This window comes from Podarcis bocagei (assembly GCF_964188305.1).
Source record: "Podarcis bocagei genome assembly, chromosome: 1".
NCBI lineage: Eukaryota > Metazoa > Chordata > Lepidosauria > Squamata > Lacertidae > Podarcis > Podarcis bocagei.
In genome coordinates this window covers 16,280,704-16,307,393 of record NC_138125.1, presented here as the reverse complement: position 1 = coordinate 16,307,393, position 26,690 = coordinate 16,280,704, and the positions used below count along the sequence as shown (strand labels likewise).

The window sequence follows — 26,690 nt, the reverse complement described above, 5'->3', positions numbered from 1 at the left end:
GAAGCTTCCTCAGCCTCCGACTCTTGCCTCCTGGCCGGTGCAGTTCCCCACAAATCGCTGGCCTCCGACTCCAGCTCACCTTCTCCTGGGACACACCTGGTGGCATTCTGCTAGTCCCTGCCATTGCCTCTTCCCTTTGCTCAGTAGGTGATCCATGAGCCAGATTGGGGCTTCTTCTTCCCTCCAACTAGCCCTCTGAGCCTTTGCTCCATCCCTTTCTTGCTGAGCTCCAGAAGGGGAAAGAGTTCAATCCCTGACAACTCCAGGTTCAAGCAGAAGGTTTCATTCCTGGCACCTCCAGGTAGGGATGGGAAGAAACTGTGGTGGGCCATTGCTGGTCAGCCTAAATAGTACTGAGATAGGTGGAACCTGACTGGGTACCCTACTTCCTCTAGTTCTTGTGGCTGCATTTCTTTGATTATGCACGTGAGACAGCAGTTGTCCTTAGTCTTGGTACAAATTAGTCTTACTCAGTGGAGGACCTACATTTCAGGGTCTCTGAAGTTTGAGCCCATCACAACCAGCAACAAAGTCTGGGTAACCACTGTTATCTTCTTCAATGGGGTTGTTCCACGACAGGTCACCACATTAAAAAAATAAAATAATTACTACTACATCTCAGATTTTGATTAGAATTGCTGTGCTGGATCATCTCGTATTACATGAAGCACGTTTTGCAAAATACTATTTTTTTCTGGTTTTTCTAACAACATGCACGTACAGTTTCAGACGAAAATGTCATTTTCTAGAGACAATATGCCTAAAGAATTAAAGCGCTCTTCAGCAAAACAGCCAGTTTACCGTGACACTCCACCTTTACAGCATCTGTGCCACTGACTCTCAGACTTTGGGACTGTTTTAATATATACAACAAAAAATCTAATCTACTAGACCCATTTTTTAAAGCAATATGGGCTAAAGTCACTTCTGCCCCCCCCCCCCCCGGGATTAGGAGCTTTGAAGCTTAAGCTTAATTAGTTTCATAGTAGATCTGTGCCTGGGCTTACTTCCCCCATAGCTGAACTGAACGAACTTTCATTTTAAGTATTATTTCCTTGTATATTTTATATTGTTTTATATAACAGAGGTTTCTGTTGATTAAGCAGCATGTAAGTGAATATAAACAAACAAACAAAAAATCCACTAAGCCTGCAGGCCCCGTTTGACAGCTTATCACTGACAGTAATAAAAATAATAATAATTAATAGTAATAATAATAATTTATTATTTTTATCCCACCCAGTGTGGGGTACTTTCATAGGGTGATAAGGCCCTTTGAAATCAATGGACACAAGTTCATTGATTTCAGTGGGTCTACTCTTGAGTATGGCTAATGTTAACTATCACACATATATCCCAGAATATAAAATATTTGCCTTCATGGCTGGTATTGTAGATAGTGGTGACAGATGACTTTGAAATACTTTGCTAATATATTTTTGTTTTATTAACTGGGGTTTATTTAAAGTCATTATTAGGCACCTTGATACTTCAGTGTGGGATTGGTTAAGATCTAAAGGAATCTCTTAGGGCTGTGAGTGCTTGCAAGATCTTACATTCGTTTTCCCACCTGGCCTGGGAGGGCAGGGCCTGGACTGACTCCAGCTACAAAAGCTGAAGCTGCTGGACAGACCCTTGGGCCGCAGTATTGTTTAAGGTGTTTTGTTGCAGAGGTGTGTGTTGCTGTTGTTGCTGTTAATTTTATGTACAGTCATACCTTGGGTTACAGATGCTTCAGGTTGCGGTTTTTTTGGGTTACAGACCGCTGAAACCCGGAAGAACCAGAACGGGTCACTTCCGGGTTTCGGCAGTCACGCATGCGCAGACACGCCGAATTGCAACCCGCGCTTGCGCAGGCGCGCCGCTGTGGGTTGCAAACGCTGCGGGTTGCGAATGTGCACCCCGCACGGATCACGTTCGCAACCCAAGCGTCCACTGTGTCTTTATTTTGGATCTTAGGATTTGTGTGGAAATTGTTTGATTTGGCTGTGTACCTTTTATGTTTTGTTTATTGCTTAGGACTGCTTCTGTTATGTTTGTTGCCATGTAATTTTTCACATGTTGCAAGTCACCTTGAGCATGGTTTTAACTTTAGAAAGGCGGCATACAAATAAAATGATTGATTGGTTTTCCCCAACACCCTTATTCTGCCTGTTCCATGACAATCAATATTGTTCCAGTTTGATGTCCGTTGTTTATTCTTTTGTTATTGACAAGAACGCGTTTTCACTCAGCCAGGAATTAAAACAAACACGTACACAGATTGCAGAGCATATGCTGTTTTGTGCCTGGCAGGGAAAAATCTGTCACCTGTGGTTCCTTCCTTCCTTTTTTAAAAAAAAGAAAAGAAAGATACCGTATGATTTAGCAAACAAGAAAATCTGTGTGCAGCCCCGTTTGGGCTGCAACCCTATATTCACTTACCTGGGAGTAAGGCCCATTGAACTCAGTGGGAATTGCTTCTGGAAAAGGCCATTTCCGTACTGGGAATAATCAGGAAAAGAATTGAAAATAAAACTGCTGGTATCATAATGCCGTTGTACAAATCTATGGTGCAACTGGAATATTGTGTACAGTTCCGGTCTCCTAGCCTGGAAAAGGATATTGCAGAGTTGGAAAAGCTTTGGAAAATGAGCAGGGAAATGGAGCAACTCCCTCACAAAGAAAAGTTGCAGCATTTCAGACTTTTTAGTTTAGAGGACAAGGCAGGAAACATGATAGAAGTTTGTAAAATAATGCACAGCATGGTTAAAGGTAAAGGAGCCCTGGATGGTTAGAGTCCAGTCAAAGGCGACTCTGGGGTTGCGGCGCTCATCTCGCTTTCAGGCCGAGGGAGCCAGCGTTTGTCCACAGGCAGTTTTCCAGGTCATGTGGCCAGCATGACTAAGCCGCTTCTGGCGCAACGGAACACCATGACGGAAGCCAGAGCGCACGGAAACGCCGTTTACCTTCCCGCCAGAGCGGTACCTATTTATTTAAAGCGTTTGACCTTTAAAGCCCTTCACGGCCTAGGACCCTCGTACCTATGGGACCGCCTCTCCCGGTATGCCCCACGGAGAGCCTCAAGGTCCATAAATAGCAACACCCTAGTGGTCCCGGGCCCTAAGGAAGTTAGATTGGCTTCAACCAGAGCCAGGGCCTTTTCAACACTGGCTCCGGCCTGGTGGAACGCTCTGTCTCATGAGTCCAGGGCCCGGCGGGATCTGATTTCTTTCTGCAGGGCCTGTAAGACAGAGTTGTTCTGCCTGACCTTTGGCTTGGAATCAACTTGATCCCCTTCCCCTCTTTCTTTTTTCCTTTCTCCTTCTGTGATGGAACTCTTATTTGGGGACTTCCCTGGCTTTTTTCTGGCCCACGTAGGACCAGTCTGGATAGTTGGCCTTGGGGAAGATTTGACATTTTGATCCCACAAAAGTTTTTGATTTGAGTTTCTACTGAAATGAGGCTGCATCTTAATGTTGTATTTTAATCTTGTTTTTAAGTTGTATTTTAATCAATTGTTTTTATATCTGGTGTTAGCCACCCTGAGCCCAGTCTTGGCTGGGGAGGGCGGGGTATAAATAAAATTATTATTTTTATTTATTGTTGTTGTTATTATTATTATCTCCTTGCACTGGTGTGCTTTTGAACTGCTAGGATGGCAGGAGCTGAGACAGAGCAACGGGAGCTCACTCCATCGCTTGGATTCGAACCGCCGACCTTCTGATCGGCAAGCCCTAGAGGCTCAGTGGTTTAGACCACAGCACATGGCATGGAGGAAGTGGATAGAGAAAGGTTTCTCTCGCTGTCTCATAACACTGGAACTCACCGGCATCCGATGGCTAGGCTCTGCCCCCACAGTTGAAGGAAGCAATGCTTCTGAATACCAGTTGCTGGAAACCGCAGGAGGGGAGACTGTTGCTCCTGTGTATCATGCCCTCCTTAGTTTCCCACAGGCATCGGGTTGGCCACTGTGAAAACAGGATGCTGGACTACATGGGCCCAGTGGCTTGATCCAGCAGGCTGCTTTCATGTTCTCGTGCATAGGATCCTCTGCCAGTTGGTTTGCGCCATCTGGGCTTGGGCTAACATGAGGTTGTCACCAACACTGCACACACAGAGTTCCATGGGATCTTCCCCTTCTTATCCTCTCCCATGTGCTCTTAGACTTTGCCTGGAGTGTGTGTCAACCTTCTTGGGTTGATTTTGCAGAGGGCTGATGGGGGAGAGGTGGGAAAGATTCTGTTGTTCAAGCAGAAGTGTGCTGCACTGTTGGAGCAGCAATGATGGATGTGACCCATGAATTTAAAAAAAAAACAAAAACAAACGCAAAGGGTTCAGGGCTATTTTTTATGTATTTATTGCTCCCCTTCCAAAAAGACATAATATGAAACTGCCATGGCAGCTTACAAAGCAAATAATCCCAAACCATAATATATAATGATTTAAAACAAATAAAAGGAAACAGCTTAAAAGCAGCTACTTGCTTCTAAGGTTTGGAAACTTGGTGTCAGGTATAAGTAATCGCAAGTGCTGTAGACCTTTCAGTGAAGTGGCTATTGTTATAGTTCTTCTAAGATGTAATGGATTGGTGGCTCGCACGCAAAAAAAAAGCCTGTGTCTACTTCAGTAGTTCTTGTGAGATGGTCTCTTAAAATATAAGAATGACCTGTCTCTCTAAATACAGGTCACATTAATACTTATTTAGGTGATAGTGTGATTGTTTCCTTAGTTTGAGCATCTCCCCTGGATGTTCCTTATAAGATTCTTGCATTCTCTTTTTGATTATATTTTGCTGTATTAGAACCTGCACACCATCTTTTCTTTAAAGTGATCTGTCTGGTGTTTACTGAAAAATAATGTGGCATTTTCTTCCTCTTTTGTTTTCTAGCGAGGATGAAATAGAAGAAGCAAATGGAACCAACCCTATCGATATCGAGGTTGAACAAAACAAGGAGAACAAAAAAGAGGTATTTCCCCTAATAATGCTTTAGTACATTTAAGGTAGGAAGGGGGGAAATAGCCTGTGGAGTTGCTTAAAACAATCCTAAGTAGTTTGTGCTTTCTTCATCTAGGTGTTGTTGTTTTTTTAAAGTAAGGATTCAGTTCTAACTGCCTTAGCTTATGTGGGAGGTAATATGAAAACACAGGTTAGTTACAAGTCTGTTCTAGAAGTTTGTGCCTCTGATTCTTTTAGCCTCAACTGTTTGCTTGCTGTTGGGGTCATTTTTTATTAACTTGGCTCACCTCTCTATCCTAAGTCACCTTTGGCCCTTCACATGTTGCTGAACTGCAACTCCCAACATCCTTGGCTGTTGGATCATGTTTGCTGTGGCTGATGGTATGTGTAGTTCAGGAACTTCTGGGAGTTTCACAGCTTCCCCCCACCCTGACCGAGAAAAGCCCTTTATTTTATCTGTTCTTAATCTTCCAATATTCAGCTTCACTAGGATGTCCATGACTTCTAGTGTGATGAGAGAGGTGAAGAAAGCCTTCCCCAGTGCTTTTTTCCTTTAAAAAAAACCAACATTTAGGAGTACTTTCATTTTGACTCAAGAAAATCACCATTTTATAGTTCAAATGGGGAAAAATAAATACAGTAAATGGACAAAAGTACAAAGAACATGCATTGCCTCATATTACACAGCTGACAGCTCACAATAACTTCCACATTGGCATGAGGTTGTGTGCACTAACATCTTCCTACTCATATACTGCCCCTCAACGAGGCCAAACTTTCATCAGAAAAACACCACACATCCACATTCCACACTGCTTCACACATTAAACGCTCACTTCCGTCGGAAACTCAGGAGAAACTGGGAAAGGAAATGAGGCCGCCATCGGGGGTGGTAACAATGAAACTGACCAATCACCATGCTAGATTCCAACTCCTACTTCACACATTAAACGCTCACTTCCGTTTGAGACTCAGGAAACACAGTGACAGGAAATGAGGCCGCCATCGTGGGTAGCAACGGAACTGACGATTCAATGTGCTAGAGAAGAAACGAAACATTTAAAAATCTTTGTTTCTTCTCCCGTTAGATTCACAAAATGTTTAGGAGTATGCGTCCCCCCAGAAAAAAAGCACTGGTCTTCCCCCATGCCATGCATGCCACCTGTGTTGTCATGTGCGTAATCAAGGACATGTAGCAGCTAGAACTGCAATCTGAAACTTGAGCCAGAACCATGTAAGAACATCTGTGTCCAGTAGAACTTTCTTTGAGTGTTCAGGATTCTAGCTTGCGAGTTGGGAGATTCATGGGAAGGAAAGCTTTCCTCAGTGAATCGGGCTGGTCCATCTCGGTTTATCCAGCTAAGTGCGGCCTACCGGCCACTGGACTCCCTCATTCTCTCTCCTCGCCACCAGGCAGACACACATCAGAAACAGGAAGATTCTCATGCCCCTTGTGGACGTGGTTGGTGGGCTATAAATGTTTGAGAGACCACCTAGGTGCACGGCTTTGCCACATATGTAGCTGTCTTGTCGGGGAGTGTTGGTGATGCTAAATTTTAAGAAGCCCTTTATCACTGCTTATCGCAGAAATTTGTCACACTTGGAACGTTGTACTTTTGTACCTTATGCTCATACAATCTATTAAGTCACTTTTGTGGTTAATCAGACTCAGGATTATGTAGAATAAGCAATTACATTAAAGGTGCAAAAGAATAGACAGCAATGCGATGGGCAGACGTCCAGTTCACCCTTTCGCCAGGCTGCATTAAATATAAAATTTTAAAACATCTGAGTGAATAACAATGTTTTGATACCAAAATTCCCTGGAGGAGTTTGGAAGAGGGGAGATTATATATTCCTTCTCTTTAAATTGTAGCACGGCAGCCTAAGACAGCTGTTTTTAAAAAATGCTTCCTTGGCCCAGTAAAACATCACTGCTCTTGGCAACCGGATGGCACAAAACGATCATCTTATTTGCTCGAACAGGAGCAGGGCTGGATGCAAATTGTGACACATCCCTTGACGTCTTGGGGGCAAACATCATTCTACAAACTCCAAGACTGCCACATCGTACGTGGCTGCTATCTTGATTAGTGCCAAAGGCACCTGTCAACAATACATTCAGCATTGAAGATGATGGGAATTAAATCATCAGCTGGAAGCCCATAGCTAAATTGTACGTTAGGAGTGCGTGTGGCAAACTAATCTACTGTTCAGAGGAAGCTCTGCAACTGGGAACTTGGCACCATTGCTTTAATCTGGATGCCATCTTTACTGTGTTCTTTCATTCAGCACCTTCTCACCCTGTTTTCAAACTTCATCTGCTTGTCATGAGGACCAGAGACATCTGTAAATTGGGGTTGCATTGGAGCAGGCAGTGGTCGGTGTCCACCACTGATGTTCTTGCTTTTATCTCAACCTCATAATGGCTTTGAGAGGCCAGCGTGATTACTAAATTGCTAAGACTAGTATCTGTAAAGATGAATATCCGAGGCAATCCTTTGCCCACCCACGGTTGTACTGGTTGCATTTGAACTGTTTTTCTTGCACCATGAACGAAATTTGCTGACCTTATCTAATAGTTGCTCCATGCAGAGTTTTGTCTTGGTGCATGGTCACAACACGTGGGCTGTTGGATTCCTCCATGGTGCAATTGATAATAATTACCCCATGGTGGAAGTAACCAACCAGACAAATCCACTGTCAAGGAAACAGTCCTCAACCTTCTACTACTAGAGGTCTCCCCGCTTAAAGAACAGTTCCTTAGTTGTAGTAGGGCAGATTAAACACTTCTTCACTGTGGAGACAGTAACAGCACGGATGACACTTAATCTGTGTTGCATACAACGATGTACTTCCTGCAATCTGGTGCAGCTGCTGATAGATTATCCAATTTCCGCCATATTGTTTGTTCGTTTTGATTTATTTTTTAAAAACCAATCTTCCATCCAATTGGCAGCCCAGAGCAGCACGCAGTATAATTAAAACCCATCAACACAAACTGATTCACGACACCATTAATGTCTTAAAAACTCAACCTTCCAAAACTAAAGTTGAACACGCATGAGGATTAGGTCCCTGGGTAACTAGGTTCCCCAAAGGCTAGTTGAATAAATAAGCCTTTGGCTGGCACCTGAAGCCCAGCAATGAAAGGAACTGTTGTGCTTCCCCAAGGAGGGCGTTCTAAAGTCTGAGGGCCACCACTGAGAAGGCCACTCGAACACCACCACAAGCAGAGCGCCTTGCAGTGGTTGCAACCCACGCTAGGCACACTGTTCTGTTAGGGGTGTGGGGGCTTGCAAGGGACATAACCATGCGAGCCATTATACCTGTGTGAGTGAAAGCTTGCACACATTACTGGGAGCAGCACGCAAGCAGCCAAAGGACAAAGGCGGCAACCACATTTTTGCGCATAATGTGCATTGCTGTGAGTCATGAAGCAATGTGCCAGTGTGGCATAATGCAGGGATGAGGAAGCTTCTTCTTGTCGGGTGGGGTGAGGAAGCTCATCTCAGCAGGAGGGGGAGCCATCCTGGCTTCCTCCCCAGCTGGACTCATCTCTGCCTCTTGGCCCCACTCCTTTCCAGCCTCTGCTTCTACCTCCGAGTCCGGACTGCTCTCTGTCACAGACTCTCCCAGCTCACTAAATCCTGTTGCCTCTTCAGCTTACAACACCTCCTCCTCCCCAGTCTTCTCCTTCAGACCACTCATTGTCATCCCACCACGAATCCCCAGGCACTCGGGCTTTTTCCCTTGGAGGTTCCCCAGCCGATGCCTCCCACCGCTCCTCTGCGTCCATGGCACATGGTTGGGAAAGACTCTGAGACATCGGGGAGCTGTATCTGATCTATGTCAGCAGTACTAAGCTAGACAAATAAATGACCTAACTTCCTTTGCCAGACTGGGCCTGGGGTTAGACCCAGGCTTAAATCCCCACTTTGTCGTGCAACTCATTGGGTGACCTTGAATCAATTAATACCTCTCAGTATAACAGACCTCTGCTCAGGTGTGTTGTGAAGAGGAAAGTGGGTTGGGAGAACCGTTTTCACTTCCTGGAGCTCCTTGGAGGAAACGTAGACTATAAATATAATGTAATGCATAAATCAGCAGACCATTGCATAGACTGTCTTTCAAATGCTGAATTCTGGAAGCATGTATGTTTCCCATGCCCTTGTGTTCCTTTTTGACAGAACCCCTTTCATAATTTTTGCAATCATTTTTTTTTTAATTCTTAAGTGACAGATGGATGAATTTATCCAATAACACCTAATGAAGTGCTGCTGGAGGGAGCTCCCACTTTGGGAGTTTACTGTGACATTGAGTGATAATTAAGCACAAATTTAATGCAGTTTAAATTCTGTTAAAATTGCCTGCCTGCCAAATCCCCAATCCAGGAAGCTTGAGGTGTGTATTGTGTTTCTGAGGTGATGAGCAGCTCTTTGATGTTAGTACCGCAAGTGCCGTCACAGGTCTTTGAACAAGCTCTTTCCACCCTACCCCTTCACAATATTAGCATTCGTAATCCAAATCTTTCAGACCAGGGTCAGGAACAACCTGACCCCAAAGCAGAGGTCCAGAAGACATAAACAAATTATGGGATAACCAGCCTCATATAACCAACATGCTTAAGTCTAATGAATGTATGAAGGGGTTAAAACCATAGAGTAAGCTGTCCAGCAGGCTTAGCTCTCTTTGGAAGAGACTAGGTAATCAAGCATTGTTCTTCCCCGGTCTATCTGAGAAGCTCAGTGTATGAAGAGGCTAAGCTGGCTAAACTTAGCTGCATGGCTCTAACATGCCTCTCCTTAGTTCCTGTACTAATAATTTAGGAACTTTTACCACTGTAACTAACCAAGTTTTGCTGCCCATGCAATTTTTCTGAATGCTGTATGAATCTGACCTTTGGAGAGTTTGTAAGTAAATCATTTTAAACTTACCAAAGGTGCTGTCTTTTTTCTATACTGGGGAAGGGGCAAATTTTAGATCTCACAAGGGCATATTTTAAAGGCCTGACAGCCTATATTTTCCACGCTTTACTTTTCTGCATGTTTTGTTATCTTAAATCTTTGCTGGGGTTCTCTCACCAAAGACAACTTGTCCCAGACTTGGATTTTGGCATCCAGGGAATTCTCCTTTCTAAAAATGCCTACTTTTTCCCTTGAACCAACATTTGAAAGCACGCAAATTTCACTTGCCAATCTGACCTTGTAGGACTTTTTCTCTCCTAAAACCCTGGTCAGTGCAGGCAATGCTGGGCTCAGTGAACCAATGGTGTGACTTATGTAAAAGCAGATGAGTGTGGTTTGCAAGACCAATAAAAATATCCCACTCTCGCTTTTATTTTATTTTTTAATTGGCATTGTTTTCTGGCACTACCAAGGCCACAACTGTCTCTTTGTTGGATGGATGTTTTAGGATCGGTGTATAATTAGCTAAAAGTTTTGAAATCCCTTTGACAGGCTTTGCTTATGACAAATGTTGGCTTTGGCTGTGCTTCACCCTCACCCCCCAAAGCCTTTTATTGCCACTGGCTCCCCGCTGCAAAGCCAAGAACGGTGGACGTAGCCGTGCATGCTGAAAGTCAAAGTTAATTTGTGTCTGCTGTGCTTTCCAAAAGGAAACAGATGGCTGCAATGTTTGAGTTCAGGTCCCCTTTGCAGCCAAGCAGTGTGCGTTGGATTACACACCCTTGTTTATCACGCTGTAGTAGAGCTAATCTCTGCCTTCGTTCCCTCCCTTGTACTCACCTGGTCCCTCCAGAATTGCCAAAGCGCATCCAGTCGCTCTGCGGGCACAAGGACACGCTGCCTCTTAAGAATACATAAGAGTATTGTGTGCTTGTGTGTGCGTGCGCATGTGTGCATTGCGTACGTGTGTGCATTCTTCAGGTCTGAGAAGGGAAACCAGGTGTTTGGCAGCAGACACTGTTCTTGGAGCCTCGGTCACTGCCCAGCAGCTGCAGTGCATTGTGGGGTACAATGAGAGTACTACTAGTCACAATGGCTGTGCGCTCTCTCTATTGCCATAGTCGTTGGCAGCTGTCTTGAGAGACAACGGAGTCCGCCTCCGGGGGTGAAGTCAAACCGCTGTGTTAGCAGCACTGAAGTGGTCTCCCTAGGATGCAAGCCCGGGCAGTGTGTATGGAGGTCCCGGCCTGCCCAGATAACAAGGCCCCCTCCTCAGCCTCGCTGATGTGGTCCAAAGGAAAGCAGAGAATTACGTTTGGCACTAGCTGGGCTGCAGGAGTAGCAGGAAGGAGGCTTACAAGGCGCCATCCAACCGTCTTAGGGACTCCACTCCAGATTTGTGTAAGGTTTACTCCAGGGGTCAGCCAGGTTTACCGGCCATGGGCTGGATCACTCCCATGGAGATCGTCCGTGGGCCGGACTGACGCAGCACGACGCCTGAAATCACTTCTGCACGTGCCCAGATGTTGAAAATTGCGCCTGCGCCCAAGCGAATTTCAGCATCTGCACATGCACAGATGCAATTTCTGGTATCTGTGCGTGTGCAGACGTGATTTCCGGCGCGCTCGGTGAGTCCCCGCACCACGCTGTACCATTTTAGCGCAGCGCATGGAGGATTCGCCAAGTGGGTGGCTCAGTTCAGGGGCAGCTTGTGGGCCGGTAAAACGGTCTTCGTGGGCCACATCTGGCCCATGGGCCACACGTTGCCGACCTCTGGTTTACTCCTTAGCCTTTTCTTCTCCCGAAGATATCCCGCAAGGCAGTGGAGGTTCCTCTTCTGTATTTGTTTGCAGCAGGAGGGACTCTCTCGACTCTTCTCCCAACTGCTGCCTTTTCTCTGGCATCTCTCTCTTCCACAGACCCCCCTTACTCCCCCCCACCTTCAAATTTGCCCCCTCCACTACTGTTTTGACCTGTTTGACAGAGACCTGGTGAAGAACCATAGAAATGTAGAGTTGGAAGAGGACACTCCCCCCCCCAAGGTCCATCTGTCCCACCCCACCACCCCAGTGCAGGGCAGCAGTGCCCCTGGGTGCATTTGAGCGTTTATACTCCTTTCCCCATTCTCAGCGCTGCAGAGGACCACTGCAAAATTGGATAAGATATGGGGGCTTAGTTGTCCCATTTCTTCTCCTGGGATTAAATCCTAGAACATGCCTTTAAAATGGAGGCACTATTAAGGTCTGCTGCAGGGTGGGGAAACCCTTTCAGTCTGAGGAACAGATCTCTTATGGCTAACTTTCCAGGGACGGCATGCCAGGGTGGGTGGCATCAGAGGCAAAGGTGGGCAGATTATTAGATACCACTGTTACTTGAAAAATAAATGCACCAGCCTTGTAAAAGTGAGGGGGGTTTTTTGCCCCCCATCACATCATTTAGGCAAGTAGGAGGCACCATCGTACAGTGGTACCTCGCAAGACGAATGCCTCGCAAGACAAAAAACTCGCTAGACGAAAGGTTTTTCCATTTGCGATTTGCCTCGCAAGATGAAATTTCCCTATGGGCTTGCTTCGCAAGACGAAAATGGTCTCGCGGCTTTGTTTCCTTTGTCTAAAAACAAAGACATGTTTTGTTTATAAAGTTAATTTATTTTCCCTTCAATTTTTGAACTGCTCTTTACAGTATGTGTGACTTTAAAGAGCAGTTAATAAACTGTTGTTGTACCAAATTTGGCTTTGTTTGGACTTTTTTTGACCATAGGAACGCATTAATTGATTTTCAATGCATTCCTATGGGATTTCGTGATTCGCAAGACGAAAAATTTGCTAGACGGCAAAACTTGCGGAACGAATTAATTTCGTCTTGCGGGGCACCACTGTAGTTCAAGGACACATTCCAGCCAGGCCAAAGTAGTTGAGAATGGCACAGAGCAAACTCGGTGTGCAATGTGTCTTCGGAAGGATTCCAAGGGCCAGATGGAAACCTCTAGAGGGCCACAATCTGCCCACAGCCTCGAGATTCCCTATCCCTGGCCTTCTAGATTATTGAGCTGCAGGGCTCTTAGTGAGGGATAATTGCATTGGTTCTACCTGGGTTAACAACCAAGGTGACCACCTTGAATAGAGCAAAGATGGAAGTTGTCAGTCGGAACTGGCAGCACAGAGTTAATCAGCCTGCATATCTGTAGTCCCTCGGCTGATGCAATCCAAAATTATCCTGCGAGATTAATCTGTGAGAGGACGTACATCTCTCCCCATTCTCCCTTCTCTTGTCATATTTTTCTGGAAATGACATGGTCAGGTTTCTCTTCTCCCTCCTCCCCTCCCTCCCTATTTAATTAAAAACTGGATGAACTCGGAGTACGCCGCTTTATCATTTGGTTAAATGGTATTAAAAATTAATATGAGAGTGGAAGAAATTATATAAGGGTCCTCCGCACAATGTACGTGTCACAATTGGTTTTCTTAAAGCTTGTTAACAAAGTGAAATCTCTGCCCCTTTCCCCTCGTTGCTTGTGTATTCCTTTAATCCTTTGATCAGCAAATCCCATTGTTCCTTTTTTTTAAAAAAAAAAATAAAGTCCCTGCTTCATCCTTCAGATGTTCTGTGGAGCAGTGAAAAAAAATTAAATATAATTTATTTCTTCTGCTACTGTAAACAGAAGCTCAGGCTGAATAGCGCTCTTATCCAGCCCTTGGGAGTCTCTTCAAGCCAAACCTTTTTACACCCTCCTCAAGTGCTTTTGCCTGACTAGAACCTGCCCTGGAAGACAACGATAATGCATTTTGTTTGCCTGCATGGAGAAGGGAAATAGGGACGCAGGTGGCGCTGTGGGTTAAACCACAGAGCCTAGGACTTGCTGATCAGAAGGTCGGCGGTTCGAATCCCCGCGAGGGGGTGAGCTCCCGTTGTTCAGTCCCAGCTCCTGCCCACCTAGCAGTTCGAAAGCACAAAAGTGCAAGTAGATAAATAGGTACCACTCCTGCGGGAAGCTAAACGGCGTTTCCGTGCGCTGCTCTGGTTTGCCAGAAGCGGCTTAGTCATGCTGGCCACATGACCCGGAAGCTGCACGCTGGCTCCCTCGGCCAATAAAGCGAGATGAGCGCCACAACCCCAGAGTCGGTCACGACTGGACCTAACGGTCAGGGGTCCCTTTACCTTTATGGAGAATGGAAAAATGTAACGGTTGGGGTGTGGAAACCTGACGTTTGCGTGGCTAGGTTGTGGCCTACAGTACCAAAATTAGAACCATCGCCCCGCCCACTTTTGCCTCTGGTCCCGCCCATCTGTGGCATGCGGCCCCTGGGAGGTCACCTAATGTGGAATGTGGCCCTTGGTGGAAAAAGGTTCCACACACCCCACACACATTAAGGGATTGTTAGCTGCGCCGTGTGTTCCAAAAAGCTTACCCTAAAATGTGTCGATGGTGGTGTCTCTGATGGATGGTGCCACTGCCCACAGATGTTGACTTGTGCTTGCTGGCCATTATTTGTTGTGGCCTATCTCTGTTCCCTTGAGCCCCCTGGCACACAGAGAGCGCTTGGGAAGACGGATGGGGTCACAGTGTCCCAATTGCGCTGGAATGTGTGGAAGCAAAGGAGCAGAAATGGCCTTCTCCCCAAACATAGTGCAAATCATCATCATGTTATTTGTAGGCCGCCTTTCCATAGCTAAAACCATGCTCAAAGCATCTAACAACAGTTATTTACGTAATTGCAAACACAGCAACAACAACTTTATTATTTATATGCCACGCATCTGACTCAGTTTTCCCAGCCACATTGGGTGGCTCCCAACAGAATATTTACGCGGCCTTGTTTTCTGTCTCTAGTTCAGAAGTGAACAGTCTGTGCCCATGGTTATCTGTGTGCAGAAGTATTTTTCAACTTTGAATGTACGTTGTAGGGGGTGCTCCTCCATCACAGTGTTTTGGGGGGGAGGGAGGGACCTATTATTTTATTTTTATTAATTTGTTGAAGCAGCTATATGCTGCCCTCCTGGTGCAAAGGCACCGCTCGGGGTTGCTTGCATTTAAAACGGACAGTTTCATTAAACGAAAAAACCTCATCAATATGAAACAATCAGCCAAGGAGACAAGATCAGCAGTAGAAACCAAGCCTAAGAACATTAGCTCCCCGCATATGAACAAAAGCCTGCCGGAACAAAGGAATCATTAATAGCTGACGAACAACTGCGAGGGAGGGGGGCTGAGATCCAGAGGCACACAAACTGCAGAGCCCCCCCCCTCCAATTGCTTCTCTGTCAGCATCTCTGAATTACCCCACACTAAAGCCCCCTTCCTTTCCTTGTTAGTGATCACGAAACTTGGGTCATGGTGCCCAGACTGGCATAACCATCATTTAAAGCCAGCCAAAGTTTGCTTTCAAAGCAGAGATTGAAAATCAAGATTAAAAACTGGTTTCAATCTCTGGCTTGCAAGCCCAAGGGTGACTAGAGGGAACAATTGCTGCACATTGTGGTAAAAACATAGTTATGACTATGCAGAAAAAGAGGAGGGGGGAGGAAGGGGAACAGAGGCAGAGATGTAAACGAAGCTATGGAATGCTCTTGGTTTGAACCACGAGGTAACAAAAACACGTAAAATATAATGTGCTGCTATTCTGGTGCATGTGACTGTTGCCCTCTGTGATAGCTATTTCACTCAGCTCTGGCTAATGCAGATCACAGCTGTCAGCCTACAGAGACTCCTCCCTATCTGAGGAGGCACCAGCCATCATAGGTGCTTAGCTGCCTGACCATTGGAGCATCTAGTTCAGTATTGTCTACACTGACTGGTAGCAGCTCTCCAAGATAACCTGGAGATGAGACCTGACATTCAACCCCTTTGCTGCAGCCCATCTTTAGAACAAGGTGTGTTGCCTGCTCAGGGAAGGTTTATTCCAGGGGTCGGCAAGGTTTACCTCACCTGGGCCGGTTCACTCTAGCAGAGATCCCTCCGTGGGTCGGATCGTGCGCCTGATTTCTGGTGTCTGCATCTGCGGGTGGCCCGGTTCAGGGGCTGGTTAAATGACCCCCGTGGGCTGTTTGTGGCCCATGCTTAGGTTGTCGACCCCTGGTTTATTCCCTCAGACTAGGAGAGAGCAGCACGACTACTTCATACCTAAAGGTAAAGGGGGACCTCTGACCTTAGGTCCAGTCACAAACGACTCTGGGGTTGCGGCGCTCATCTCGCTTTATTGGCCGAGGGAGCCGGCGTACAGCTTCCGGGTCGTGTGGCCAGCATGACTAAGCCGCTTCTGGCAAACCAGAGCAGCGCACGGAAACGCCCTCTACCTCCCCGCTGGAGCGGTACCTATTTATCTACTTGCACTTTGACGTGCTTTTGAACTGCTAGGTGGGCAGGAGGAGGGACTGAGCAACGGGAGCTCACCCCGTCGCGGGGATTCGAACTGCCGACCTTCCGATCAGCAAGCCGTAGGCTCTGTGGTTTAGACCACAGCGCCACCCGCATCCCTTACTTCATACCTAGCAGTCTTCAAAGAAGGAAAGGAAGAAGTAATGGTGGTAGCACAAATATTTTAGAAGACCCTTTCACATTCTGCTGTGTATACTTCCTTATCCGTAAGAGACTGGGAGAGAAGCAAAACAATGAGTTTTTTAGAGAGAGAAATCTGTACTGGAGCTGCAAGCAAATCCAAGTGCTTTGAAACGCTAAACAATATCCCAGATTCATGTTTTGAAAATGCATTCTTTCTGTTGCCTACCTTGTCCCCAGAAGACCTTTTATTTTCTTTTGCAGGGCAGATTCCATACCCATGCAAAAATCCTTATCTTAGTGCTTTGCGGTACTGCATATAAAAATGAATGAGCTTTAAGGATTAGTCTGCAATCATCTGACCCCTCATGTTTTGTCTTAAATTAGTTTCTGCTTCTTCCCCTCTGGCTGACACACAGGAAATTACATCTCAAACTTAAACTTTACTCTTCTCTCTCTCTCTCTCTCTCTCTCTCTCTCCCACCCACTCAACAAGCTAGGTCTTCTTTTATTTCTGGCAAAGAATTAAAGTGACATATTGGTGGCCTAGCTTTGGAAAGAGTGGCGTGGAAATCGTTGTGTAGCTTTGAGTGACACACTTGGAAAGTGCTGAGGGGAGCGGGGACAGGATTCTTTTCCTCCAGCTGGTAAAACCAGTAGCAACCTTCTATAAGGGTATTTATTTTACAAATACCTTTGGGGCTGAACCCTCAAAAGGCAGCTTCCAACAAAGCAAAGACTCAGCCCAGGCAATCTGCCGGAGATGAGTTGCTGTCCTCATTAGGCCTGACGCTCCTTGTGTGGATCCTGTTTTTGCTAATAAAGAGTGAACTCCAACTTGCTAGTGTGATTTGCTATCAGTGAGGGGAAAACAGATCACCTGGCCCTAATGGAAGAACTGACTGAGCACTACCTTGGATACAAGCCAATATTAAATGCATAACACAACATCCATACAATAACAAAAATTTAAACAGCTGTATAAATTACAGTTCATAATAATGAACAATACAATGCATGATAACAGGTAATACATGATACATACTGAACATAATGAATACATACTAGGAAGCCGTGTCAAGTTAATCACAACTTTGTCCCAGCAATAAATTCCAACTCAGCCCCTGTAAAGTAGTCTCATAACTTGTTATTACCCACTTACCTTGCTTGCAACTGTAAAATACAATGCATATCCTTTTTTTAATTGCAAATTTATTAAAGAAAGAAAAAAAAAAAGAAAATGCACACAAGGGGGTGTGTGGAACCAAACAACAACAACAGAACAAAACCCAAATCATCTATTCACATTCACAATAACACTCAGCATCTATGCATCCATCTTAATTTACACATACAGATCATTATATGCCATCCAAATGTCCAAGGGCATTAAGGTCTTCAGATCATTACATAATAGATGGTATTTATTCCTCCAGGCTTAAGTGTAAGTCACTTAGTCACCATAAGGACTCACAGATTCCATTTTTGTTGTCCTGTTGTTAGTCCCCATACGACAGGGGAATAATTTAAAAGTACACGAACACCCACAAATATGAAGGATTTTTCCAATACAGGATTAATACAGACAGCAACGTCAGCGCAAAACAAGTATTTTGCTGCACTGGCCTACATTATATGCCTCAACGAGGCATTTCCTGCATTGCACTTTCAGCCTATATCTGAGCTTGACAGCAATTTCTTGTAGAGATGTTATGGAATCCAGCTTACCTGAAACCCCCAATTTTTAAATCAGAAGAAACATTCTGTCTAGATTCCAAAGCAATCTTCCATTGTTTGGGTCGTATTGTACATTCTAATTCCCTGTTCCACTCTTCCCTAAATAATGCAAATACAACATCTTCCTGGAAAATACGAGATGCCTTAGCATATCTACATGCTATTGTTAATGAAGCCAGCCTCGTTCTGACAGATGCAGTGCAAGCATGGTTAACAGCACTGGGGTCACCATCATATGTATGTCAAGCAGGCCCAGAGTTCCAATTTGTTACCCGTAAGAACCATGTCAGCCTTCGTGGTGGCTGCAGTAGTGCTGTGATGGTGGTTCCTCCCAGGGAGTCCACATTTCCCCCACCATGCTGCGGGCTGGTCTGCTAATCCCAAACAATCTGCAAGGCAAGATTGTCCATACATCTGAACCGCTCTCTGCCATAGCATCTTCCTGCTCACCAAACCCTGTTACCTCTTCAGCTTCCGACACCTCCTCCTCCCCGTCTTCTCCTTCTGACTACTCATTGTCGTCCTACCACCAGTCCCCTGGCTCTGAGTCTTCTTCCCCTAGGGGTTCCCCAGCCGGTTCCTCTTAACACTCCTCTCCATCCAGCCAGTCTATAACTTCAGGGCATAAAAATACAGCGGACTCTCGGGTTGCGAACGTGATCCGTGCGGGAAGCACATTCACAACCCTCAGAATTCGCACCCGCAGCGGTGCGTCTGTGCACACGCGGGTCGTGATTCGGCGCTTATGCGCAAAGTGTGATTTAGCGCTTCTGCGCATGTGCAAGCGCCAAAACCCAGAAGTAACCTGTTCCGGTACTTCCGGGTTCGGCACAGTGCGCAACCCAAAATCGCGAAACCCGAACCGTCTGTAACCCGAGGTATGACTGTGCAACATAAAAAACACAAAACACATAATAAAGTTGAGCAATCCTCCCTCCCACAACACATTTAAGGATATCAGATGTTAATCAGCCCAGTGTTTTGCCTGGCACCTAAATGTAAGCAGTGAAGGCACCAGGCGAAATTCCCTGGGGAGAGCATTCCACAAATGGGGAGCCACCCCAGAGAAGACCCGTTTTCGTATCACCACACAAAGAAGGGCCTCGGAGGATGATCTCAGGGTCTAGGTTGGTTCATAGGGAGAGAGTCAGTCCTTGAGGTATAGACTAGATGGGTCATTTTGGTCGGACTTGGTATAAGGGAACTTCCGATGTTCCTAGCCTCTCCCATTACACATATGGGGCTATCACATGGAGTCGCTGGTGTGTACAAGCTGGTCCCTGCATGTGGGGCCAGTTAGGGCTGGGTGATATATCTTTGGGGAAATTAATCCTGCGTCCAGTCAGCGCTTCCCCTGTGCAGCTCTGCTTTGGGGCTTGAGGCTGACCTGGCAGGGAGCAGAGTAGCAGCGGTCCTGCGTCCGTGTGAGATGAGGGATAAATCAAGTCCAAAGACAGACCGGTTCTTATCTCTAGAAGCGTTTATTTACAGAGCAGTAAATCCATCAGAACTTTCCGGCATCTTTCCCGTGCTCCAAAAGCACACACACAGCCTCTCTGCAGCTGAGCTGCGTCTCAGGCAGAATCGAAAGCAAGTCTGAACAACGACACAGGCTCTGACTCACTTCTCTGCGACAAGCTCCTCCCAGATACAGGACACCACGGAGTTTTAACTCTGTCAGTTCCAAACTCCACAATATCTATACATCTTCCACAACCGGTTTGAGGTTCATATCGTGATACTGGTTTCATAATTTTTAACCTGGCAATATATCGCGAATCACGATGTGTTTGTGTGCGCGCTATGTGAAAATCACAATGTAAGAAAAACTGCAAAGCCAGCCAATGCCTCCACATAGCTCCTTCCTTATTTGAGACATTGTGGGACACGGGTGGCACTGTGGTCTAAACCACCGAGCCTCTTGGGCTTGCCAATTAGAAGGTTGGGGGTTCGAATCCCCATGATCCTCCTGGCAACCTAGCAGTTCAAAAGCACGCCAAAAAGTGCAAGTAGATAAATAGGTACCACTCCGGCAGAAAGGTAAACTGCCTTTCCATGCGCTGCTCTGGTTTCGGTGTTCCGTTGTGCCAGAAGTGGCTTAGTCATGCTGGCCACATGACCTGGACAAACTGTCTGCAGACAAACGCCAGCTCCCTTGGCCTGAAAGCGAAATGAGTGCCGCAACCCCAGAGTCGTCTGCGACTGGACTTAACTCTCAGGGGTCCTTTACCTTTTTTTTTTTTCCTGCGATGGTGATATATCACAAAGTTGAAAACCAGATATCACTCAGCCCTAGCGCCAGTAATGTGGCAGTTGCACTCCTTGCAATGATCAGCCACCACAATCAGACAAATTACAGGTTCGTAGGCCTCTTAAACAGTTGTATGTGTGGATTATGGTTTGAAGTGTATTATCCCGGCTTAACGTATGGCAGATTTCTACTTTGCAGGTTCCCCTGGTGGAAACAGTTCCTCAGGTGAAGAAGGAAAAGCACAGTACCCAGGCAGCTAAGAACAGAGCCAAGAGGAAACCTCCCAAAGGAATGTTCCTTTCTCAAGAAGATGTGGAAGCAGTCTCCGCCAACGCGACAGCTGCTACCACCTTGCTGAGGCAACTGGATATGGAATTGGTCTCCATCAAACGGCAGGTACGAGCGCTTTCCCTGCGACAAATCAAGGCTTATTTTTAATCATCCCATACATATTTTAAGAAAGGAGCTGCCATCGGTCTCAATTTTGCGCCTCCCCGGAGGATTCATAGCTCGGACGAGATGTTTTGCATCGGGATGAGACTTGATTAACAAGCTGTCAGCTGAGCAGCATGTTTCAGAATGGAATTATTTCATCTTGGCTTTCTATTTACAGTGCAGCAAGGTACAATGTGCCGTTTGCCAGCTTCCTGTCTCTTCCCCCAAGATGCTACTATAGACTTCTATAAATCACAGTTTCTGTACTCTTTTTTATTCTCTGGATGGGTTTTTTTTCCGTTTGGAGAACATTTTTGTACCGGCCAACTATTTTTTAAAAAAAAAACTTCTTTTTTTTGGCATACTTGGTGACTTGATTTCCTTCCCAACTTCAGCTTTTACTCATATAGCAATCTTCCATACTCTCAAATCCAGGAATACAACTAGGATAGCCCTTGTTTTTCCTGCCCATACCATTCCTATACAATAGATATTTCTCTACCCCCCCCCAAAAAAAATCCCTCCAAATTACAGCTAGTCTGAACTGTGTGACAGATTTGGCCTAGTTGATGCCGTACTGCAAATCTTCAAGGTTCCTATGTTAAAACGGCTTTCTTCCAATTTTAAGAAAGAAAATTGTTATAATACAGTGGTGCCTCGCAAGACGAATGCCTCGCAAGACGGAAAACTCGCTAGACGAAAGAGTTTTCCGTTTTGGAGGTGCTTCGTAAAACGAGTTTCCTATGGGCTTGCTTCGCAAGATGAAAATGTCTTGCGAGTTCCTGTGGGTTTTTCCCCCTCCCCCCCTTTTTCTAAGCCGCTAAGCCGCTTATCTGCTAAGCCTAAAAGCTGCTAATAGCGCTAATCCGCTAATCCGTCAATGGGCTTGCTTTGCAAGACGAAAAAACCGCTAGACGAAGAGACTCACAGAACGGATTCTTTTCGTCTTGCGAGGCACCACTGTATAACTGATATAACCCAGTAGCTCAGTTGGTTGGATCATGGTGCTGAGAATGCCAAGGTTGTAGGTTCGCTTCCCTGCATTGCATGGGGTTGGGCCAGATGATCGAACTCTATGATTCCATGATTTTATGATCGCAACCCTTGGGCAACTCGCTCCCCAAATATGCTTTGTCCATTGTTCTGTTCTTTCAAGTGCCACATATATTCACCCCACGTATTTAAAGCACTATGATTCCATTTTGAACAGTCATGGCTTCTTCCCCCAAAGAATTCTGGGAGCTGTAGTTTGTGGTGCTGGGAGTTACTAGGAGATTCCCCTATTTGCCCCCTATAGTTCACAGAGTGGCTTAACAATCAAGTCCCTCTTCACAGGGAACTCGGGAAACTGTAGCTCTGGGAGAGGAGTAGGGGTCTCCCAGCAGCTGTCAGCACCCTTGACAAACTACAACTCCCAAGATTCTTTGGGGGAAGACGTTGAGTGTATGAAGTAGTATGGTACCACTTTATGGTGTGAATGTGGCCCAGGCCGCCTCTAATGGCTGGTGTGAACTGTTGCCAAGGGAGATGTAAGCTCCTCCCAGACTTTTCCTAGTATGTACTGATTGGTCCATGGTGCAGAATTCCAATTGCCTTTCTCCCAATCAGTGCAATAGAAGAGGCTGTGTGTTGATTGGTTGCGCTCATTATTAACTGAGCAACATTCATATTTTTTAAAAGGCAGGTTTCTCTCACTTTCTAAATTAAAAATAATAATAATGCAGAAGCATGTTTCTTCATATAGACACTTGTAGCCTTGCTCCCTTTTCTCTTGAACCAATGATCAGTTGTCCGATTTGGATGATTTATGCCTGTTGCACCACTCTTAATTACTGATAATAAAAATTTAGGGGCTATACTTTGACCAAGCATCCACTTCCAGCATAATAGAAATTAGAGGTCAGAGCATCAAATATTTTATGCCCTTTATGAATATGAACAAAAGCTTCAATCCTATGCGTGCTGATCCGTGAGTAAATACACTTGAACCTGTGAGTAAACATGCACAGAATTGCACTGGAAGTTAATGCAACCTTTTTTGTTTGGCCGCATTCTACATTTGCTTATACCAATCACTTCATGGCGCTTTGGTTCCATGCACAGATAAGTGGGATAAACCCCTCACCCCAAACAAATAGAAATCAAGTAAAGCAAATACTCCCTTTTCCTAATTAATTTTACTACGTTTATATCTTGCATTACACCGGGCTTTTATTTTCCCTGCACTGGCTACAGCTATAAAAGGGTTGAAGTAAGAAAAATGAACCCTGGTGTTTAATGGAATCTCTTGAAAAGCTGAACAAAATATTTATAGGCTCCGCATGGATTATGAATGCCTCATGAAGGACTGAGAAATGAGAAATGAAGGATGGGAGTTGAAAACTTGGCAGGTGCGGCCTTGCCAACACTGAACCCACCAAAGGGAGAAATGGCACCCCGCTGACTTCACTTTTGCTCTCTCTGATCCCTTTGCAGAATAATAATAATAATAATAATAATAATAATAATAGTAATAATAATAATAATAATAATAATAATAATAATAATAGTAATAATAACTTTTATTTATACCCCACCCTCCCTGGCCAGAGCCGGGCTCAGGGCAGCTAACACCAGTAAAATTACAATAAAAACATAATGGGGGGGGGGGAAACCCCAATTTAAAATACAGATTAAAATGCAATTTAAAATGCAGCCTCATTTTAAAAGTAGCCCATAGATCAAAACCATGAGGGGAGGGAAACAGAAGGGTCAGACTGAGTCCAAACCAAAGGCCAGGTGGAACAGCTTTGTCTTGCAGGCCCTGCGGAAAGATGTCAAGTCCCGCAGGGCCCTAGTCTCTTGTGACAGAGCATTCCACCAAGTCGAGGCGAGTACTGAAATGGCCTTGGCCCTATTTGAGACCAATCTAACCACTTTGCAACCTGTGACCTCCAAAATGTTGTCATTTGTGGACCTTAAGGTCGTCCGCGGGGCATACCAGGAGAGGCGGTCCCATGCTGATGCTTTTGTTGGGACTCCCAACTCCCTTCATTCCTAGCTATTGAACAAGTTGCCTAGAGGGGGTGGGAACTGGGAATCCAACAGTATCTGGAGAGCCACAGGTTCCCCACCCCGAATTAAGAGGAGCATGGCAGCCAGTGAACCCGTCATCCCGCTCCATGCCTCTCCTGTTCAGCAAAATGCACAGAGGTGCCATGCCACAGATTTAAGAGCATAAGAAGAGCATTGCTGATGGGTCAGACATGGGGATTTCCCTCTCCTATAGTTGCTTCCCAGCAGCTGAATTGCTAGATTCTTTGGGGTGGTAGGTGGATGGATGGATGGGGTGAAGCAAAAGGGAGGCCTGGGTGTTTCTGTATGATTTCCTTCTGGTATCTGATTCCAGGATCTCTTTAATGTTTCCCTACAGTATACTGAAAGCGACAGTCTCAGTAGGGCTCCAAAGCAGGGCTTCTGTGTTCTATAATCTGGTGGTTGTGGTTGTTGTTAGTTTTTAAAAAACCAAGTTGCTTTCTCTTTCTGTGTGTTGTTGGGGGTTTTTAAGGGCGGGATAGGTAAGTACTCTCTGCTTTTAAATGTCAGCATTAAACTGTTACCAGCTGCCTCTCGGCGTAAAAGGTCTTTGAGGGCAAACGCTCTCTGTAATTCAAAGGCCAGGCGTACTTTCCCAGTTATTTCCTACTGAGACCCGTGGCCTGCAAACCGCCTCCGAGATCCTCTTGACCTGCGCCTCTGAAACTTAACAATTCCCTTAGATTTTGTGCGTGTGTAAAGAAGCCCTGGAAAAGGGTATTTTCTTTTAGATCTTGTGCCAGCTTGCCTCTTAAATTAGTTAAAAGTTCTCATTTCTTCCCTGGAGTCCTTTGGCTCTGAAGCGAAGCTGCAGTCCTCAAAACAGCACTGACCGGGGGGGGGGGGGGAGAGGTAGGAAGTTTTAGAGAAAGGAGAAAGCGTTTCAGAAAATTGCAGATCAGAGCTTGGCAGGGGCTTCTCCACCCCACCCCGTCTGAAGCAAGCGATGTTTTATTCTGTTATCTCTATTGACAGACGAAGCTTTTCTTTTCAGATTCAGAATATCAAGCAAACAAACAGCGCTCTGAAAGAGAAACTTGAAGGAGGAGTTGAACAATATCGGCTGCCAGAGGTAACTTTATGTCCTAGTGGAATTTGAACCAAAGGAGGGGGGTGGGTGAGATGGCAGCTGTGCTGAAAGTCTGTTGGTTTCATGTGCGCTAACTGGTGATAAATTCATATGAGTTCTCATTTTGATGTGTCTTTACCAAATTCACACTTCCTGAACCAGCAGGCAGATTGAAACAAAGGTTTCCTTTCAAATTCACCTCCAAACTTTGGAATGCAAGTCAGCAACAACAACAACAAAAATGCGTACAAATATTATATACAGTGGTGCCTCGCAAGACGAAAAGAATCCGTTCTGTGATTCTCTTCGTCTAGCCCATTGACGGATTAGCTGATTAGCGCTATTAGCGGCTTTTAGCGGCTTATCTGCTGATCGGATCAGCTGATAAGCTGCTTAGCGGCTTAGAAAAAAGGGGGGGAGAAAAAAAACCAGCAGGAACTCGCAAGACATTGTCGTCTTGCGAAGCAAACCCATAGGAGATTCGTTTTGCGAAGCACCTCCAAAACGGAAAACTCTTTTGTCTAGCGAGTTTTCCGTCTTGCGAGGCATTCGTCTTGCAGGGCACCACTGTATATATTAGAGGAAATTGCCACACTCCTCTTGGCTCTGGTCTTGCCTACTCCCGCCCTGCAGGCTAACAGGAGAGAATGCAGGGCTTCCATAGGGGGGGGGAGGTTCTGCACCTTTTTAGCAATGCAGGAATCAGCCTTGGGGCTCACATGGCTCTCCCTTCTCACTCCTCCTCCCGGTGCAGCCATGCAGAAGACATTAGGAGCATCTATGTGCACTTCTGCGTAACCAGAGTTCTGGTCTATGTCTGGACTCTGAGCACCACTTGCTGGGAATTGCAGGCTGCTGTTCTCATATCCCCCTTGCAGGCTTTCCCCCAGGCATCGCTGGTTAGTTATTGTAAGAACTAGATGGCCCACTGGCTTTGATCCAACAGACTCATCTTACATTCCCGTGAACTATGGTTAGCTTAAACTATGGTTTGTTCAAACACATTGGGATCAAACCATGTCACGATCCTGGTGCCAGATTGAATGGAGAAGCCCCCCGTGAGTATAGCCAGCTCCCCCTCGAGACTTTCTCATATGAGACAAGGAGTTCAGGGTTTTGTTTTGTTTTTAATGATTTTGTAGGTTGTGTGGCTTTGTTTCTGAATCTGATCCTTCTACATGGTTTTGTATGCATTGTGGTATTTTATACATTGTGACTTGCAGTTATTTTGATTCATCATAGTTTAGTAATTATTGACAGGTAGGTAGGTAGCCGTGTTGGTATGTCGTAGTCGAAACAAAATAAAAAAAAATCCTTTCAATAGCACCTTAGAGACCAACTAAGTTTGTTATTAGTATGAGCTTTTGTGTGCATGCACTGTGTATCTGAAGAAGTGTGCATGCACACAAAAGCTCATACCAGTAACAAACTTAGTTGGTCTCTAAGGTGCTACTGGAAGGAATTTTTTAAAAATTATTTATTGCAATTGTTAAGAGTGAACTTCTGTTTAATTATTACCTGTTAATGTTTTGAGAGTTGATTCTGTTTTTTACTATTATATTCTAATAGATCACTGAATATTACTTTGTTTGATACAAGTCTTTCCATTTCAAAGTTCCGTTTTATTTTTTCTTTCTGTAGTGGATCAGATTATTATAATGTGTGTGTTCTTTGTTGCACATTTCATTGCTGTATACCGCCTTGTGTATAGTAACATACACAAAGGTGGTATACAAATTAAAAGTGAAATGAAATGTGAGGTCAGGGAGTGGAGCCAGGCT

General features: G+C 45.3%; 1 protein-coding gene across 2 annotated transcripts in view; it reads left to right on the top strand.

Annotated features, from left to right (window-relative positions):
* Window positions 1-26,690, top strand: part of RCOR1 (REST corepressor 1) — a 140,216-nt gene that overhangs the window by 101,139 nt on the left and 12,387 nt on the right. Inside the window, exons 7-9 of one of the 2 annotated variants that reach the window (XM_081193266.1) lie at window positions 4,871-4,949; window positions 20,529-20,726; window positions 24,835-24,912. In XM_081193266.1, the coding sequence (XP_081049392.1) occupies window positions 4,871-4,949; window positions 20,529-20,726; window positions 24,835-24,912 (355 nt within the window). Of the gene's footprint in view, window positions 1-4,870; window positions 4,950-20,513; window positions 20,727-24,834; window positions 24,913-26,690 lie in introns of both variants that reach the window. The other variant, XM_081193265.1, reaches the window with a different exon arrangement.